This window comes from Motacilla alba, chromosome 1A (assembly GCF_015832195.1).
Source record: "Motacilla alba alba isolate MOTALB_02 chromosome 1A, Motacilla_alba_V1.0_pri, whole genome shotgun sequence".
Classification (NCBI taxonomy): domain Eukaryota; kingdom Metazoa; phylum Chordata; class Aves; order Passeriformes; family Motacillidae; genus Motacilla; species Motacilla alba.
Genome location: NC_052031.1, coordinates 4,545,355 through 4,565,882, shown reverse-complemented (window position 1 = coordinate 4,565,882; position 20,528 = coordinate 4,545,355). Strand labels below are relative to the sequence as shown.

Below are 20,528 nucleotides of genomic sequence, written 5' to 3'. Positions count from 1 at the left end.
TCCAACTCAAACTATTCTGTGATAATCTATGGTTCTGTGAAGAGCAAAAATGACTTGGAGCCTCCATATCCTCTGAATTCTCCATAAACGCGCTAAGTGTGTTACCACTGGAAGTATCTAGGCAAAGTGCTAGGTTTTTCTTTTTAAAACGAACATAATCTCTAAATTATTTCTTTTCATAATTATGTAAGAAAATAGGATGTAGTAGAGCATTTAGGAAATGTTCCTCCCTTAAAGTAAATTTTGAAACCTTTGGGCACTACTGTAATAACAACAATGACAACAATACTAGTGACTGTAATAATAAGAGTGACTGTGGGTTTACACCTGTGATACCAGAGGTGAGGCTGTGTCCTGCACCCTAAGGATATGCAGAGCCTGTGTGACGTTGTCCACTGCTGTAACTAACTCAGGAGTGAAATGTAGCAGCTGTTTAAATAGAGACCAGCAACATGATACAGCAGTTTAAGTCCAGCAGGGAAGCACCTTTCCATTAGAAATGCAGGGTGGATTTATATTAGAAATCAATACTAAAACAAGATTCATAAAAATTAAAAAAAAAAATTATGCATATATTGCACTTCAAGCACAGCAAACTCTGTAATAAAAGTAAGCTTTAGGTGTTTTAAGTGGTGAGATTTTTAAACTGCAGCTAAGCAAGGTGTCACCAATCAAGCTGGAATTGAGCCAGGGCAGGGAGGATAACAACACTGCTACCCTTGTGTTGCTTTTCAAGCATGAGGAATGCCCAGGACTTCATTTCACACAGCATTTAAAGCAGAAATTCTCAGCAGCACAGCAAGCCTTGTCCTACCCAGACATATATCCACATTCTTTTAGGGAATGCAGTTCCTACACCATGTTACTCAAGAGACTTTTCTAAAAGAATGAAGAATTCTGCCAGACACAGGCCAAGCTCAGAGCACGTGTCAAACACGCAAATGAAGTGTACACTAATGAACAATCTACAGACTTCTGAGATGCACAAACATCTGCAATTTCTGTATGTGGAGGAAACCAGGAAAGAGATTAGTGGACTCTACACATTTCAAATGAGGGCTAAGTCAAGTTCTTGATGTTGTATGAGGGTTTTGTACTCTGCCTGACTGACAGCAAAATCTATGGTGAGTCTGACATTTGAGGTTTCAATTCAGCACTTTTGAAAGCACCTATAAAAAACATCCACCTCCCAAAAAAAAGTGCTCTAGCTCAGTTAGCAGAAAATATCATATGGGATATAGTTGGACTTGTTAAAAGGAACTTAAATTTGGAACTGGGAACCAATGAAAAATTCAGTCCAAGTTCTAGCGTTTCAATTAAATGATTAACCCCTCAAAACATGTGTGTGGAAACAAGGGCTGGATAAACAGCAGTTTAACAGAGTCAGGAATCCAGGAACCATCAGTTTGAGATGATGAGCCACCCAGGAGCTCACCCCTTCCAGAGAGGAATGCCCCTGGCACTGGGACAGAGCATGGCATGTGTTACCTACCACGTAAGTACTGACGGTCTCGGTCACCACGCTCCGAACGGGAGCTTTGGAGCCTCCAGCTGCTGACACAGCTGGGGAAGGTGGTGGGAGGAGGACAGGTGAGATGGTGGCCTGTGGAGGAGGAGGAGCTGGAGCTGGAGGAGGGGTGACATGAACGGGAGCCGGCACCGGTGACGGCACAGGCGGAGGCGTTTTGGGCCGCGCCGCAGGAGTGGAAGGTTTGGCCTCTGGAGCTGACACCACTTTGCTGATGACTCTGCAGGAGCAACATTGAGAACTGTTAGAGCTGATGGGAGAGAAAGCAATGATTGATCACCCATTAGACAGAAAGAAAATATAGAGCAGCTAATTCACGTCACCCTGGAGTCACCAAAGAGGCTGTTTCAACCCTACACAAGGACTGCTGTCATTGCTGCACCCATCCCTTTACAGGATAAAGCACAGAGCCATTACAAAGTGAATGCCAGGACACTCGGAGCCAGTCTGTACCTCACTGTCTTATAAATATTCTCTGTGGCTTTACTAAACCTTGTTTCGTTAAGTTTTATTGCATTAGCTCAATTTGTGGGAAATATTAGAAAGGGAAGTTAATCAGCTGTGAACAGCACTGATTTTAATCTTCAAACTGAGAGACCATATCATCCTGTTAAGATCCTACATTAGGGGGTTCTGCAAATATTTGCTAGTTTGGTATTTCTTTGCCCAAATGTTTATGAAATCAGCAGTGGATCGAGTCAGGACAAATAAATGACGCACACTATACACTCAGCAGTTAAAATATTGCTACTTGCTCGAGTAGCTGAAGTAGACAGGATGTAGCTCTAGTAAATACACTGTATAGAACAATCTTGCCCAGGAAGGGGGATACATGGAGGACCCAGCCTTTATTAATGACTGTTGATACACAGTGTTATTGATGTGCATGCAATTTTACAGACAAGCCAGAAAAAGCCCTTACTACAAGGCTCTAGGTTAGAAACATAAGGAGAAGGAAAAGGATGTTTTAAAAAAACAGGACAAAAAAACCCCAAGAAACAACCGAAACCTCAAACAAAACACAGGATAGGTTGATTTGTTTTACCACATTTTGGTAAAACATTTAACTGATTTATTTGTATTTGAATGGTAACTGTGGGAGTGTGATTGATTTGTGACAGGACTGTAAGAAGAGGGTGATTTAAAGAAAGGTTAGACATTCCAGGGACAAGGATCATTTAAGAAAGTAAAAAATTGAGACATCAGTAGAGAAACCATGACAAAAATCAAATTGCAATGACTCCCGAGAACCAGGAATGTCTGGCTCCACTGTCAGTGTGAATTCTAAGTTCAACTTTAGAGTTTATTGCAACTCCAAAGGCAGTATCACTATGATTGGAGACATTGTCTGAATTTCAAGTCAATAAAATTCCAAGCCATCATTTGAGAAAGGCTTGGAATAATACAGGACATAATGCCTGGCTGAGATAATAGTGTTTTTTCTCACAAGATATGCCACTTGCACTACAAAATCAGAACTATGGTGAGTTACAGTAAAAACACACTTGGTAAAAGGAAACAAGAGCACTGGGTTTGGTAGTCCTGCCTAACCCCCAGCTGCAGCATCACACCTTCTATGAATGAACAGGAGAAGAAAATCAAAGAGTGGTATCTAATGGGTGATAGATGGTTCTTCCATCAGCAACACTGAAGACATTCGCACTACATATGTCCCAGTGATTGCTTCAGGTACCTAATGTGGGGCTCAGGCTGTGTATATGTGCCAGTAAAGTGCTAGACTGTGAGTCAAAGTACAGGAGTCTTAATTTATGTTGTCTGTGACTTGCAGAGAAGGAAGGAAGTTCTACTATCAGGCCATCCTGGGAGCAACCTACGCATCAAAACCAGCCTCCTTCTCCTGTTAGTGGGGCACATCCAAACCCCCACTGTTATCTCTCACCAGGGAAGTTTTCTCTTTGGCTCATGATGTGTTTCTGGTTCAGTGAAAGTCTCAGTGTGTGGCTCCTGGGGCTCCTGCCAGACTTGCCATACCCAATCCAGATGCTTCTTCTGTGTCTTCCCCATTCCACAGACAGCCCTGGCTCCCAATGCTGAATGCCAAGGGCCTTGGTTGGTGCTGATACTCCCCTGGTATGCAAAGTTATTCTCGTGACTGGAGAGCCATCTCTCAAAAAACAAACTCCTGGCTATAATAAAAGCGAGGATAGGGACTGACAGCAAAATATTGGCACAGCAGAAATCATATGGATGGTTTCAAACATCATTGCCCCTTCTTTCCATGCCTCCCTCTCTTACCTCCTGCAAGTAAACAAAGCCCTGCTAGTTCTTCAGGGAGTCAACCCTCCCCAAGTCTAGACTAGGAGATGTATTAGCTAATAGGGCTTTAAACACAACTTTGCACACAGTGTAAACAGTTTGAAAGAAGTATTAGCTAATACAATTTGAATAAGAGTGACCATGCCCAGCTAACACATGAAATTAAATTACAGAGTTTCTTGGTCTAAAGCCAGGTTCTCCTCCTGCACAGGGTCTTCGAAGCCACTCTGCTAATAACTGCAGAAGCAGCAAGGAACACCACATGTGAAATCTTCCAAAACTACAAATATTCATTAGCGAGTGACACACGCTCATCGATTGGCTGGCGTGCCTCAAGTGTGCAATTAGGACATGTTCAGTATATAGGGCAGCTTGTTTATCTTGATTTTAGAGCTCAGTTATCAAAACAGGAGATCGGCATTTCGGAGCACGCTTGGGCCTACCACTCCCTTGGGCTAATGGAGTTCAGAGACTTTAGACTCCAGAGTGGAGAAATGAATGGTTTTGTGCTGCACCATTAGAGGTGATGGAGTAATCTCAGCGAGGGTGGTTTAGCCTGTCCCGAAGAAGGGGCTGCACACACGGAATACGGAGGTGGGAGAAATCAAAGGGAAACAGCAGTCCCACGACTAATAATTACTGTTACTTCAGACTTGGAGAGAAACCTGATATCAAAACACTATGTAAATGATGGCAAGATTTATGAGCTCTGTTTTATAGACAGGAAAATTGAGGCACAGAGCTCACTGCAAGTAGGCGGCTCTCACTGCAGCAGAGCCTCGATGCTCCTGGTACCTGAGTCCTGCTGGGATTTAAACTCTTCCCTGGAACATCACCACACACATATTGTTACCTTCTTTCCCAAATGTGTTTTCATGTGTCCAAAATCATCACTTAGTCTGCAAGTACAATACTACATAAAACAAACTTTCCTCCTTCTCCACATCAATCCAAGAACTCTAAAACTGAGGCCGAAGGAGTATTTTTTTCAGAAATCAAACACAAATGAACATCAACCACCACCACCACAACCAGAGTTGTAAGACAAGAACTGAATTTCTCTGCAGGCTGCTTGCCTGGCAACGTACCACAAACAGATCGTACACTGAAAGATAAAAGGTCAATTAAAAGTTGTTTTGGTATCAAAACAGTTTCTCCAGAATAAAGGGGCGTGAGAAAACCTTTGGAAGAGATGTGGTAATAAGAGCCTCCATAAATCATGACTACAGGTTACCACTTCCTTCGAACAAAATCCCAGAATTAATGTACACACTGTCTATTTGGTTGTGTCCAACCTAAATTCACTTTGGATTTCTTTTTAAATGCCCGCAGGAGCTGTCCTGCTCACAGAACCTCAGTGTATTTATCACTGAACACGTGCACTGATTTGTCACAGAGTGCCTGGTAGTAACCAAGAAAACATCTAAACGTAATAAAAAGGGGAAATACTTAAGGGATGTGAATTTTAAAGTGGAAGGACAGAAGGACAGAGAAACCCTCAAATACCAAAATTACCATTTATTTTTCCATGTTGTTTTTTATAACCCCTTTGCTGAAGAGCACAGCATAAAGGTTCCTGACAAAGGCATTTTAAAGTTATTTTTCTTTCTCACTCCCAATCCATTCCAGTGCAAACAGCATTTCAACCCAATATGAGAACTTAGTGAGATCTTCCATTGCCATTTCTGCTCAGCTACATCAAGGCTGTGTTGGGGCCAAGACAATAGCGTGTAATATCTGAATCTCAGCTGAGGAGCCAGATCTCATGGAATCAAAGGATGGATTAGCTTGGAAGGGACCTTAAAGATCTTCCAGGCCCAACCCCTCTGCCATGGGCAGGGATATCTTCCTCTAGACCAGGTTTTTCAGAGCCCCATCTAACCTGATCTTGAAAGTTTCCAGGGATAGGGAGTCCACCACCTCCCTGGGCAACCTGTGCCAGTGTCTCACCACCCTTACAGTAAAGATTCAATGCTTATCTACTGGTTTAAAACTGTGTCCAACACTGCTCCAAGGGGAAGGAAGAAAGGAAAACTTCAGGAAAGTTTTTCTGTTTCTCAGGAGGGTAGAGTGAATAAAAACCCTTTTTAATCATCACTCCAGGGCAATCACCCTGTTCACAGTTACAGTTCCAAACCCAAAGAGGATGAACACCAAGTGTCACCTTGTAGGCAAAGGGCAAATTCTACCAAGATTTGAAGTGTTTCAACAGGTCAATTGGTTTCTAATCAGCTCTCAGTGGCAGGAGCTGTAACATGCTACATCTGGAGCAAAATGAAGCTCCGAGGTGTGAAATGGTTTCCTATCTTTGGAAGTAATTTATTTGATTTCATTCTGATCCTTATGGCTGAAAGCCCCATTGACTGCTTCACCTAAACACAGGGGAAGGACGTGCACCAAAAGGAAATGGCTTTTCAAAAACAGGATATGGGCCACAGGGCAGAATGATTGCTATGGGCAATGAGCTCAAAAAAAATGCTGCATCAGTACTTCCAAAGGTCTAGTAAAAAAATCACAGTAATCTTCGTTTCTCAGAGGCAGAGCTCCCAAGAAGCTGTTTCTCTGCCCAGAGAAAAAAAAGTAACATTTGAAAAGTCCTAATTCTTTTCTGAACCCATGAACCATTTTTAAGCAAGGAGAAGGAGCTAAATGGGTCTCTGTGTCTAGGAATATGACACAATCAACTACACTGACAAAACTGAAACTGGTGCAATTCACTTGGATTATCAATCATCATATCATCTATCAGCTTCGATATTCCCTTATTGATACAAATTCCTTGATGTTAGAAAGTGATGTAACTATTTTGTTACTGAAAAAATCTCACACCTGGAACTGAGATTGTTGCACCAGAAAAAACCTAAACACTCTAAGACCTGTGGGTAAGAGTGTCAAAAACACCTAAGGAAATCAGGAAATTTCCATATGGTTTAGATTCTTCGAAGATAAGAGGTGATTCTGAAAATTTTATTCCAGCCCTGGAGGAGAATCACTGTGTTTTAAGCTCTGTAATGTAGGCTAATTCCCATATTACTTTTAGAAAGGGAAATTTATTTGCTGTTTCATGCCCTGCTGAATATTTTATTTTGTGCAAACAAGTCATATTGGCAAACAGAAGCTCCACAAGCACACGATGCGACCAACTTGTGAGTTTGTGGAGTGCCAGAATGCACCAAACCTCCAACGAAGCCCCAAGCAATTTTGCAAGTGAAAAGACCTCAGCACTTTAACATCACCTGCCATGTGGTATTCTTCTCTATCAAGGAAAATGAACTTTGAGCACTTATTCCAAGATATCATCCACTTTTTTGGGTGCCTGCTTCTCCCAGGTAAAGTGTGTTGACCTTCAGTGGTGCACATGGAGATCAACAGCTCATTCTACATTTCAACAGAGCTGGGGAAGGATTTGGAGCACCAGGAGCAGCTGAGGGAGCTGGGGGTGCTCATCCTGAAGAAAAGGAGGCTCAGGGAGGACTTCATCACTTCCTAGAACTCCCCACCAGGAAGTATGGCCAGGTGGAGATTGGTCTTTTCTGCCAAGTAACAAGTCAAAGGACAAGAGGAAATGGCCTCTAGTTGAGCCAGAGGAGGTCCAGACTGGATATTAAGGAAAATGATTTTATGAAAAGGGTTGTGAAGTACTGGAACAGGCTGCCCATGGCAGTGGTGGAGTCACCCATCCCTGGAGAGATTTAAAAGACATGTAGATGTGGCACTTGTGCACACAGTTCAGTGATGGACTTTGCAACGCTGGGTTAATGGTTGGACTTGATGATCTAAGACATCTTTTACAACCTAAATTATTCTATGATTCTACTATTCTAACATTATGGCAAAGCCCCAAAAACATCTGGACATTGAGTCCAGCTGACATTTCCAGCTAACTCCTTTGCTTTATGGACAGATGCACTGTTGAAATTGAATTACAGGTTTTTCTCCTGTTTATTTTCCCATTACTTTAAGCGAAACAGATTTCTGCCCTTGGCCTTCAGCCTCTGTATCTGTTACACCCAGAGTATTTCTCCCAACAACCACAAGCACCTTTCAGTTGATGACTCCTAAATCTCCCTCCCATCTTCTCACCATTCTGACTTACACCTCTGGATGGTTCATTGCCAGTCTGACAAAACAAAACTGAGCTGGTAGCGTGGCGTCTTGGTATCTTTCATCTTATTTTTTTCCCTTATCATCAATAACAAACATCTTCAATGTTAAAACCACCTGGCACCAACCCCTTCTGCTGAGTTCTCAAGAGCAAAACCAGAACCTGGTAAAACATGTTTATGTCAATGAGCTCTTTGCAAACTTTCTCTTCTGTGTTCCCAGCAAACTGCCTTTATTGTCATTTGTTTTGGGAAATGTTATGGGATGCATGATCTAGGAGTTGGCCCATAAGCCAGTCCTATATCCACCCTTTTTGGTGGGAACTGGTATAGAACATGAATTGTACTAACTACCAGAAAGTTCTACCAGTGTGTGTTTAGAAAATCTTTAAAGCTGTAATTTTCAGCTTGTTACCAAGTTTGTTTTTGAAAGAAACAAGTAAGACAGATGGTGCTGGACTTGGAGACTCTGTACAGCTAAAGATCAACTGCTAACAGGACAACTTCACTAAATTCAGGTAGGACCATCTGTTCTTTTGTGGCTATTTCTCTGTGATCTTCTTGTTCACATCCAGCTCTCAGGAACCATCCCACATATACTTGGGTCTGTGGAGTTTCCTCACTTTTGTTTAAAAACCACAGTAAAAGAATTAATAAAAAGAAGCAACCCTGTCAAAGTCAAGAACAAATCAGTACCTTTCTTTTGCAGTCATCCTCAATGGAAAGTTTATTTTTGAAACAAATACCCATCTGCTTTTCTAATCTTTCACACATATTTGATCAGTTTCTGTTGTGCTTCATAAGGGCAGCTGCTCATGGCCATTTACACAAGCAATTCCCTCATGTGTCTAAACCTGCCTGAAGTATTTTTTTTAATTGTGGTATACAGTATACAAGTTGTTTTTTTTGTTTTGTTTTGTTTTTTGTTTTTTACTCTTGAGCAATAAGCAGCAAAATCAAAGAATCTCACAGTAAGTTGTTTTGTTTTCTAATGACTCAAGCCTTTTTATGGATTCACTTTTGGAGTCATCACTCAATGTGGCCAGCAGCAAAATGAAAATAATTTGCCACAGACTACTGCCTACCATAAACAGGATGAATAATTAGTTGGGGTGGCTTCAGTAATTAAATAAAATAGAAGGAAGAAAAAACCTAAGGACTACATCTGAAGTTGTAAATTTAATTCATGCTCAAGGAAGAAAAAGCTGTGCTAAATCACCTCTAGAAATATAAACAAAAATGATCATTTACTTGGTTTGGTACAAGGGATATGGTATTCTTCACTTCTTCTTTTTTTTTTTTTTTTTTTTTTTTTTTTTTTTTTGTGTGTGTGTGTGTGTGTGTGTGTGTGTGTAAAAACTGCAATCCTGCAGCAAGGGAGAGGCTGGGGAGCCTCCACCAAAGTAAAAGAGCCTTTTGGATAGATACAGGACCACACATGGGGATTTTACAGCAGGATTTGGGCCAATGTGTTACACTAAAAAAGAACAATTGGGAAAGGGATATGAATCATAGCTGAAACAGTATATTCATTAAAATACATTCAGCATTTCAAAAGGCACCAAAAATCAGTCCTCCAGCTCTTATAATTTAAAAGACCACAGAACAGAGAAATGTGGGTATGTCAGTAAATACACTCACAAAGATTGATGAAAGCTGTAAAGATCACTGGAATTCCTTCAGCACACCTTGGAGAGGAGCAAGATCATTTTTCATTACTCTGCCTCCTCACTTAGGTGGTCTATTGATCATATCAAAAATGATTTCACCATTACATGCTCTTTTACAGCACAAGTTGGATTGACACCCAGAGCAGCAGTTCTGTCAACACACAGTCAACACGGCCCTTCCCTGCTAAAATAACTGGGATGCCCATTAGCACAGCAATAGACAGACTTTTACTGCTTGTGCTCTATTGTTTAATTTTCCCAAACAGTAGTTAGCCCTTCTCCATTTTTCTCCCTCGTCACTGTCATATTTTCTGGAAAAATCTCCTTGCCCAGGACTCTTCTCCTGGGAAGCTGAGAAGCCTCAGAGAAAAAGGAAAACAGTATGATCTCATTTGCTTCTCCTGTGTTTTGCTGCTTGGAATGTGGTTGGAGATTGTTTATCCAACAGGTGATTGTTTCACCGTTTTCATGGGAATTGTTTTTGACTTATTGGCCAGTGGGGGCCAAGCTGTGTTGAACTCTGGAGAGAGAGTCACAAGATTCATTAGTATCTTCTTAGCCTTCTGTCCGTATCCATTCTGTATTCTTTAGTATAGTTTAGTTTAGTATTCTTTAATATAATATAGATTATAAAATAATAAATTAGCCTTCTAAGAACATGGAGTCAGATTCATCATTCCTTCCAATGATGGAGGTCTCAAAAAATACAACACTCCCTGAAGTATCACTTCTTTCCCCCCCCCCCCCCCTCTTTAATTCCTCAATGAATTCTCCTCTGGAGCTTTCCCTTGGATAAGCAAGGTCTCACAGGGTAACCAACACCGCCCACAGCTGTGTCCCACAATGGCCCCACGCTGCTGCCACTCCGTCTGTCCAAGGCTTTGGTCACGGTGCCTTAACTGCTCCAAACACTGCCCTTATTCATCAAAACGTGCACAGGGAGGGGCTTCCAGCAGGATTCCTTTACCTGTTTCCCCACCACAAAACAGTGCAATAAATGGAATGGGTCATGAGCTACTTGGCTGGTAATGCAAACCTAAGGCTTGACAAGTCAATAAAAAGCCAATCCTTCCCTCCTCAGCCACACGTAGGGAGCCAAGGCTGGAGGCAAACAATTTGGATATGCCTGTACAGGGAGCTTAATGAACCCCATTATTCAGCTTTTGTGGGCAAACATTATGAAGACAATAATGTAAATTATCAAAGTCTGACTAGCACACCACTAAATAGCACCCAAAGTTCAAAAGTTTCTTCACACCCTCTGATTTATCTGCATGAGAACAACCCTATTAAAAACTGAAGCTCCTGAATATACACCAAAGATGATTCTGTAACAATGAGGTACATTCCTGCAAACTGCAGAGGGCAGGATTCTAGTTTAACTCAAACTAGCAGCAAAGTCTTGGATATCCAGCTTTTTTTTCCACAACTCACACAGAGCTTGAACGGTTTTAAAAGAACACATATTCATGTTACAGCAGCAACTCAGGTCCTCAGTGAGCTTTGGGGAGCACCAACATAGTCCTTGCCTAATTTCTTTCTCCAACCAGGTCAATAAGAAGCATATGGATGCATTTGTTAAAATCGTCTTTCCTTTCTTGGTGCCATGACCTTTTAAAGTCTGATTGTGTATGTGTGTGTGCAATTTTCTCAAGAAAATTCAATCTCTGGATAGTTTGCAACTCAACTCTTTTGTAAATTAAGCTTGTTTTAGATAGAAGATCCCTTATTAGGGCATCTCTTTTTTGGTGAGCATACACTTGGTGGGACTCTGCATGCTACAGGTGAGATTGTATAGCTCTGTGGGATTTCAAAAAGTATGAGTGAAGAACTGATTTACTAAAATTTTGTGTTGCACTTAAAAGAAGAAATTATTGAGCAAATAGAACTGAAAGAGGGCAGGGTTAGATTGGATATTGGGAAAAAAATTCTTCCTTGTGGGGGTCGTAGAAGTTCTTAGATGGATAATCAAGAAACTTGGTGTAATTAACTTGGTGTAATAAACTAGGTTCTCCTGTCCTCCTAGTCCCAAAAATATTCTTCTGGGTCACTGATGGTGCACAGAGAGGTCGCTTCTATGACCACAGGATAATTTCTCTATCTTAACCCTTGGTTTTGAGATCCTCTACACAGGATGTCAGCTGGTTCTGCTCATGGCTTTTGTCATGGGGGTACCATGCAGCTGAATGAGCCTCCACACAAAAATAAGTTGGCCTTGGACTGATAATATCCTACCATGTAATAAAGATTTTTAGTGGGGCCAATTAAGTATCTGGGTAACAAAATATTTTTCATCCCTTAATCCTTTTAGGATTTTATCTCACAATCCACAGGTTATTCAATATACATTTTTACAGGCACACACACACACATATCTGTGCATGTGTGTCATTTGTTTTTGGAGAAAGTCACGTATCTACTCACTTAAAAACATGGAAGACAAGGGGCAATTTCATTAGAGCAGCAGGTCAGGTTTACCAGTTAAACATTGTTAAAATGCCTGTCTTTCCCCTTCTTCCTGTCTGCTTTCCAGGTTCCCTGCTGATGGCAGAGTTATGATACGAGTCTGGAGCAAAAGTCTGAAATTTTAAGGTAAATTTGGAGACCTGATTTCACAAAAAACAAATATCCTGCTTCCAGGGCACAGAAACACTGGAACAGCACCCAGTGAGTAGTTCTGTGCTTTGTGGTCTGGCATTAGTGTCAGCAGCCATGTGTTTTTTCTTAAAAGCTGTATTTAAATGTAGCATAAATTTATCAGAAGTATCAAACATTACAGCATGTACTTTTGCTGAAGTTTATGTCAGCTGTAGTAGTAGCTGGAATGTCAACACCTTATCAATAGATATGATTTTAAAAAACTTATGTGTATGAAAAATGACAGTGCTTAGGAAAAAATAATAAGACAAAAAGAAGCCATGATGTAATTGAATAAAAGTATTAAACCCTACTCATCATTTGCAGCTCATTTAAAATTTAAAAGTTTGTGTTTTTTGTTTTGGTTGTTTTGTTTTGAAAAAGATAGCATCACTAGTTCCTTCCTATACTAACTCAGTTAGCAATCTACCTTGATAACACTGGAATGGAAAAAAAAAAAAAGAAAAACCCTTCCAACATATCATTCAAATCATATCTAAAAAAGTGGTCATAAATATTTTAGAACCCAAGCAAACCAATAAGAGCAAGGCCCATTAAGGATAAGATCTTTTACAACAAATTAAATAAAACAATTTATTGAAGCCTGGACTTGAGATAAACTAGATTTACTAGCTGACCTTTTATTCATTTAAAGAACAAAATCAGCTCTAATTGCATTAGAATGGAATCCAGTAAATTTCTTCTAATGTGGCATCCATGCAAGTATTGCTGTAATTGTTTACAACTAAGATGGAAATGCTTTGATAATAATCTACTTTATTCTTGTTTTACTGTGCAGTTAAAACACTTGCAAAAAAACTCTTAAGTAGGACAGCTTTTCCAATATTGGTTTGTCCATCCTTCAGCAATAATACATTTTCATGTCAATTAACCCAATGTTGTTAATAGCCACTTCTTTTGAGATGATGCATGTTGTAAGAACATTTGCACTCCAGACAAGCCTGAATGCAGGTATTGCTTTGAATCTGGGAGAAATATGTACTTTTATTCACAAACACAAGAGAAAAGATCTTCCTCCTGCTGCCATCACTGCTTTGTACACTGGTCCAAGCAGAGGAGTCAAGAAGTAAAATTATAAAATCATAGAATGATTTGGGTTGGAAGGGACCTTAAGATCATCCAGTTCCAACCCCCTGCCCTGGGCAGGGACATCTTCCACTATCTCAGGCTGCTCCAAGCCCTGTCCAACCTGGCTTTGGACACTTCCAGGGATCCAGGGGCAGCCACAGCTTCTCTGGGCACCCTGTGCCAGGGCCTACCCACCCTCACAGGGAAGAATTTCTTCCTCATATCCCATCTAACCCTGCCTTCTGTCAGTTTGAAGCCATTCCCCCCTATCCTGGCACTCCATGCCTTTGTAGAAAGTTTCTCTGCAGTTTTTTTGGAGCCCTTTAGGAACTGGAAGGGGCTCTAAGGTCTCTCCACAGCCTTCACTTCTCCAGGGCATTTTGCTCACTACTGCTGTGTTACTCAGCCAGCTTGTGCTGGGGCTGTGCTGAGTTTATGGTGTCATGTGAATCTCCATTCCATGCACCATCAATCTGACACTTCTTCTTCAGAATCCTGAAAGCCCTGTGCCTCATGAAGATCTGTAAGTGCTTCTATTGAAGATGTTCTATAGGAAGTTCCCCCAAACAAATTAAATTCCAATTGAACAGGTACTTGAGTATGTCCAAAAGCCTCCAAACAGCTTTTCTCACTAACAGAGAATTTGAAATAACCAATTTCTCCATCTAGTTTCTACTGATATCAAATTCTAGGAATCCCTAAAAATTTTCCTTGCACCATTCCATGGAGATTCATGGTATCCTCAACCAATCCCATGCCAGTTAACTCCAGAGACAGGCTAATTGAAACACAACATTTTTATATGATAATTGCCAGATATTTAGAACCTCATTACCAACACAGATGAAACATTAAGTTTAATTTTCCCTTACTATAACACATCAAAAAGCATTTTTTTCTGCCTGTTATGAGGCCCTCAGATGGGGGCCAAGGTGCCACTAAAGATGTAAAAATGAATCTGGAATAAAGTGAGTTTCCCAAAAGCCCATGAAATGAGATGTCAGTATCTCAGACCTAAGAGCTGGCAGGGATGACAATGATGCACCTGCATGATTTGTAGCAAACAGATGGAGCCTGAAGTCCCCTCTCAAAATGTGTGTGGGTATGAGAAACACTGTGGTGAGATCAGGTTGGAAGACAACTGGTGCTAAAATATGGCTTCAGAACTTTAATTCAGAAGTTCTGCCTTGAAAATATGAGTTAATTTCCCCCATATAAACACTCTACAGTCCTTGGAAAAGCAGAATTTAAAAGTATCCATGTCTCCTCAAGGAGGAAAATGGATTTGTGAGCTTTCAAGGGACAGCATGTCCAGCCATGCACATTCAAATCATGCTCAGCAGGACAGACAAGTATTCTGAGAGAGCTGGAACTTTGTACAGCAACCTGAGGCATAGAAATTTTAGATCACACTCAAATACTGTGAAAAGAAGGAAGCAAAAATGGTTAATGATAGGGATGTGGGTGTCCCTTAGAAACTAAGGAATGACTGAAGTCCCTTAGCAGCTTCAAACCAGTAAAAGCCATGGTTACCTACTGGGGAGAAGGAGGACAGCAGAGAAAAAGAAAATAATCATCAAAATCCTATTTAACTTCTAGAGCAGAAAAATGAGTGATCAGGGTGTTTAGTTCATAATGGGTCTATAAGAGAAACAACTGCATTAGCAGTATTTAATGTGAGGAATGGAAATGAAAGATCTGTGAGTGTTCATGTTTACCATTGGACATGAAAGTGTGCTTTGTGCCATGAAATCAACATGAAAAACCTGATTAAAAGAAACCCTTCACATACAACACAGGAGCAGCCTAAGAAGCCTGGTGACACATGCCTTCCCCAGCCTCTCCAGCCTCCTGTTTATGCTGGATGATCTCAGGATAGGGATCACCCTATTTATGCTCATCCAGTACAAAGTAACTATTATTTGTACAACAGCACCCAATAATTAGGGAGCTAATGAAGCAGCACTTGAAATGCGTTAGGCACACTCATGAATAATCATCAACAGTTATAATAAAACAGATGTGTATAAAGGAATTCCAACTGTTATGTTTTAAAGCATAAAACAACTGTTAGCTGGGGAGTGTTGTGAAACTTAGCTGCAGGTTACACTCAGGATAAGCATCCATTACAGAAACCTCACTAAATGTCACTGGAGGCACCATGCCAGCCCAGATGGAGTCCTGTGATCCATGCCCTAGAAAGACATGGAATGGGACGCACAGTAGGATGGATGGAAGGTGATGGGCTTCACTTGGAGAATACACTTTGCTGTATAGATATAATTTGCCCCTAACTTTTAAGCTTTTCCCACTGAAAAGAAAAACTCCCACAAGTGCCAGAGGATGGACTGTGGTGAGCACACAACTCACAGATGGATTTATTTGTACTTACATCTTGTCTTGGCCTGCGCCCACTCTTAAAGTCAGCCGAGGAATAACCGGTGATGGAGCTGGAACAACTGGTTCCACCTTTATCTGTACAGGGGAACACAATCATCAATCAAAGACTGCAAGCAGACTCCCAAAATATATTAATTACATGAAAGCACTGATGGAGTTAACCAGAGCATATCAACTTAATGAAACAAAACTATGACAGACTAATCACTGCTCTCTCACACTTTGTCCCATGGCGTGGATGGGTCTCAGTCTGGCGTGGATGGAGTCCCAGCTGTAGCAATTCACAAATACAAACTCTAAGCTAAAAAAAAACCAACTTGAAAATTTGCTGCATTTGTACCTCCTGATACAATTTGTTAGCAAATCTTCCTGATTAAGTATTTTTCTAGAGACATGAAACTTCCCAGTTTGTTTCTAAGTAATGACATGAAATGCTTTGATCTTAGTACTCAAACTTGTCAGGCATCCATTGGTGCTTGCATGTTTTCCTAAGATTTAAATTCAATTATTTCCCAGGTTCATCACATAAATGTACCATGACTCTCTTGAATCAAAAGGAGAGACAAAGGAAGCAAATAAACTCCAAGCTGAATTCACCAACACCGAATACTTTATGAAAGTTCTTATCCACACAGGCATAACAGCCACTACATTTTACTGCAATTAGGCTGAGGTTTTTAATGACTATTTTTCAAGTGGCCTGGGATTCCAATCTTGGTATCTGGTGGAATTTAGACCATGTTTAGAATATGTCCTTGAACTTATGGAACCAGTATATGCCAAAATTACCAACTCCCATTGAGCTACTGGTTTGCAAAACCTGTCCAAAATGACCACAGATGCTACAGCTGACACTGTAAAGGTTCTCCAGGCATTCATTACTCAACTTACATCCATATATGACAAGAGTATATACATTATATATAGAGAGAGATACATATAATAACAGAGATGGGAGACTGATCTCATTTTGACATGTGTGTCACCATATTTAATAAAACAACCACTTGGCTGAATCCTGTCCAGGAACTTGGACAAAACCAATATGCATACAACTAAATGGAAACCTGGTAAAATTTCCAGTTTCATAAGGCTTTCACAGAAAAAGGGAAGGCAAACAATTAATGCAAAGCATATAATGCAGTGTGGGAGAGAGCAGGCCAGAGTGGGAGGGCTCAAGTGGGACTTAATTTTGAGAAAGGTAAGAACAAAATCTCGTGCCATGCACTTTGACAAAAGAATTGGAGCTGCTCTCCAGGAGATGTCTAGGCCAGAGAGAGAAAGAGAGCAGCCTGAGTGGTGTTCCTGCTCTGACACAGTGAACTGTGCTGTGCAATACAGCTCTCCATGGATGTGGATTAGCTGATTTCACAGGCCTCTCTGCACTCTTTGTTTTTGTAGAACCATTTTTTGTTATGTCATTCCCCTGGAGTGGTGCAAGAGCTTTTTCCTCCGAAGCTTCAAATGCCTGCAACAATTTCACTGCATCTTCCATAGGTGATAGGTGAGTCTTTTCTCTGTTTTTCCAGCATCTTAACCTGTAACATCACCACTGCTTAGAGACTGAAACTGAACCCTGGCTACTGCAGGCTCAGGACTATGGCTTTGCACTGCCTATCTTGCCTCTATTCCTGCACAGGTTTCTCCTCCTTCTTTAGTGCCTGTTTTGAATACAAAACATCTCAGGACAGGCATTGCTGCTGCAGCTTCCAGCACACAGCACAGAGATGCCCACGCCATTTATGAAGGTCCTTGGTCCATTCTAAACAATGGTGGTGTGGGCACACAGGGCAGGAGAAAAGCACATAAACCACTTCTTTATGCTCAGATATCAACATCACAGTCTGCTAGGAGAGGAAAACAAGGCTCCACCAGAAGGCTAAATCTTATCCTTTGATGCAAGAGGACAGGAAGCATCTTTCTACAAAGTGGGTTTTGTGTGTAAGGTTTACATCACTAGACCAGGGAGAAAACTAAGGAGCATTCACAGTTACATCCTGCAGAGCTGGGTCTTCCTCTACACTGATGACAGGATTTTGACACAGAAGCAAGGGCAGCTTACTTTGGGGCAGCTCTGGCAAGCCCTGCCCTGATGCAAGGATGGCTCCATTTATCATGAAGCAGTTCCTCAACTACTTTAGTTTCCAGCTCAGCTTATTAACGTTAGCTGAAACTGGGTCAGGAGCTGCTCCCTGAGCTGCTCAGTCACTCCTACAGCATGCCTGGTAATCTCTGGAGTACGAATGGGGTGTAACTGCTCCAAGTGTTTGCTTTTCATCTGGTGGAGCTCACAAGGCAGTGCCCCACATCTCCTTTTCTGGCTCTACGGGCAGCACCCAACACCACTGCAGGGCATGGAGCTGCAGGCAAGCCCTGAGACAAAGCTTCTCCTCTTTGGTGCCATCATCAAACATGCCCAGCATGAAGCCTCCAGCTTCTGTTTTCTGCCATTTATGCAGTGTTCTGTTTGCTGCTCTGTACTTTTCAGCAGCCTGGGGCAAAATTCCAGGAAAAACTTGATAAAAAGCCTCAATCACCCAACAGGATGGGATGCGCACAAAGGTAATAACTACAACTAGGCTCAGAAATGGGAATATTACAGCTGAGTCAGTTTTTGTTTAACTGCAGCAATGTTAGAAATGGGACTCTGATATTTCCTCCTGGTCACCAGGAGCTGAAACTGCAGCGAGCCCACAAACTCATCTCCCAGGTTGTGCTTACACCTCGAGGCAGACGCGCCGCGGCAGATTAAATGTCCAAGCTGTAACCTGATCATTTGCTCTTGCAGCACAACTGCTGGCTAAATAAGTCATTGTGTGATCTAAAAGCTAAATTAAGGAAACATGTACTTTTAGGGGTTAAAACGAAAGAGCAGCATTCTGGAGTAATACTGGGAATTGGGGCCAGCAGAAGAGCATTTACAGTGGATTACTAAGCTTCCCAAATCACCAAAGAGGTAAAGTCCAGCAATATAAGACTCCTTTGTAGCTAACTAAAAATACATTGTCAGTGGATTTGTCCAGTTTTATGTATAAGCAATACTTCTTTCACCTGAACTAATACTAGTAGTCATATAAGCCCCTTATTGCCATGTGCTGCATTTTTTTTGCTAATCTTCAAGGATTTAGCTTCTTTGCCACATACCTCAGGGCACCAACTGATAAAGCTCTAACTCTCCATTTTTCCAGGACACCAGCAGTGCGGCCTTGCAAAAAATGAAAATCGCTCAAGAGATTTAAAGGGGAAATTTATTTTTAAAATCCTGACTTGCAGCAAAGAGGTGGATTTAAAAAAAAGCTTATCTCTCAAGAATCAGTTTAAATTTTAATTCTATCTGGGGACTCTTTCATGCATTCTAGCTTTAAAGTTTATCTTTTGACAGGGACTTTCTGCCAAGGTAATGGGCAGCTTTGTCAATTTAATTTGTCCAAGTTTTTATTAGTGTTGAACTCCTTTTCCTAATATATATACATATATATATAGTGAGTCTATACTGAAGCTTTACCACTTTGTATTTGCTTGTGTGTCTGTTTATCACTCTAAAAGCAAACTTGACACAGACAACTGCAGAAGAAATGCAAAACTGAAAATGTGGAAAACAAGCAACTCATGGCCTCTATTTTACATGCACCCATATTTAACTTAAAAAAGAAATCTCAGCAGAAATTCTCAACAAAATACTGCTAAAACTGCTCAGGCATGAGGGGCAGGCAGATAAAATGGGGAATCTGTGAAAGTATTGCTGCAGTCTAAGACAGACATAACATTATCATGGACAACTGGGCCACCACCCTGTTGATCACAAACTCATCCACAGCAGACAAAGTTCTCCACACCACCCATATTCTGCAGGGAAAAACAATTTGTAAACTTAAAAAATGTATCAAGTTTTGAAATCAGCACTTTGTTGCAAGTCCAGCAGGTAAGATAAGACTGGCAACAAAAGGAGAGTGAGGAATGTCCCAAACCTGAGCTTGTACAAACCGAGTATTATACTCAAAGCAGGATGTAAAGAGCATCTTGGTAAAACTGGAACTCACACAGTGCTTCCTAAGGCTAAGGATAGAGATTTAGGAACTCTTGTATCCAAGGTTATCACACAGGAAGACAATCTTCTTTCTTTTCTTCTTTCTTTTCTTCTTTCTTTTCTTCTTTCTTTTCAATATTAACAATTTAATGCGTATTATAAGGTGAAGTGACAAAAAATTAGAGCAAATCCTGAATTAGGGGAGCTGCTTCTAATGGGATTTCAAATCTGATAACATGCAAATATGCTGGTTTCATTTCTTAAATATTAAATATATTCTCAAGATTAGGTGATATTGGAAAGAAGAAATTATCTTTGGCTGATGTAAATCAGTAAGAGTTACAAGAATGGAAGGAGCTCAAACCCCTTGAAAATTAGCTCTCCCCTTCTGTCTCTCAAGAATAAGACTCCAAAGAAAGGTGACACTTGAACACTTAGACCATAATTTGAAAATAATTTTCTTACTTCAAACAAATTGGAGCAACAAGGGGGCAGATTTGCTAAGAGAAGACTCAGCAACTCTTTTGAGCATGTAAGATAACATTTATTTGAAGGCAGACTGCTTCTCATTTCTGTCCACCTGGGAATTTTCAGGCTTCTACAAACTTCGAAACAGTGGATTTCTAGAAACAAAATTTAAAGTTTATATGAAAGGTGTAGGGCTGCTGCCCTTCTAGTGGAAACCTACAGAACAAACCTTCTGCATCACAAAACTGCATCCCTTTGCTGTGTGTGTTGTTGTTGCATCTGAGCCTCAGCTTTTCCAAGTGAAAAGAAGGTTGAGAAAAGCCAGGACA

General features: G+C 40.9%; 1 protein-coding gene across 1 annotated transcript in view; it reads right to left on the bottom strand.

Annotated features, from left to right (window-relative positions):
- The window catches only part of TAF3 (TATA-box binding protein associated factor 3), a 113,723-nt gene that overhangs the window by 3,933 nt on the left and 89,262 nt on the right, over positions 1 to 20,528 (bottom strand). Inside the window, exons 4-5 of the mRNA XM_038153325.1 lie at positions 15,697 to 15,779; positions 1,493 to 1,748 (exon numbers count right to left, since the gene is read on the bottom strand). Of these exons, the coding sequence (XP_038009253.1) occupies positions 1,493 to 1,748; positions 15,697 to 15,779 (339 nt within the window). The remainder of the gene's footprint in view (positions 1 to 1,492; positions 1,749 to 15,696; positions 15,780 to 20,528) is intronic.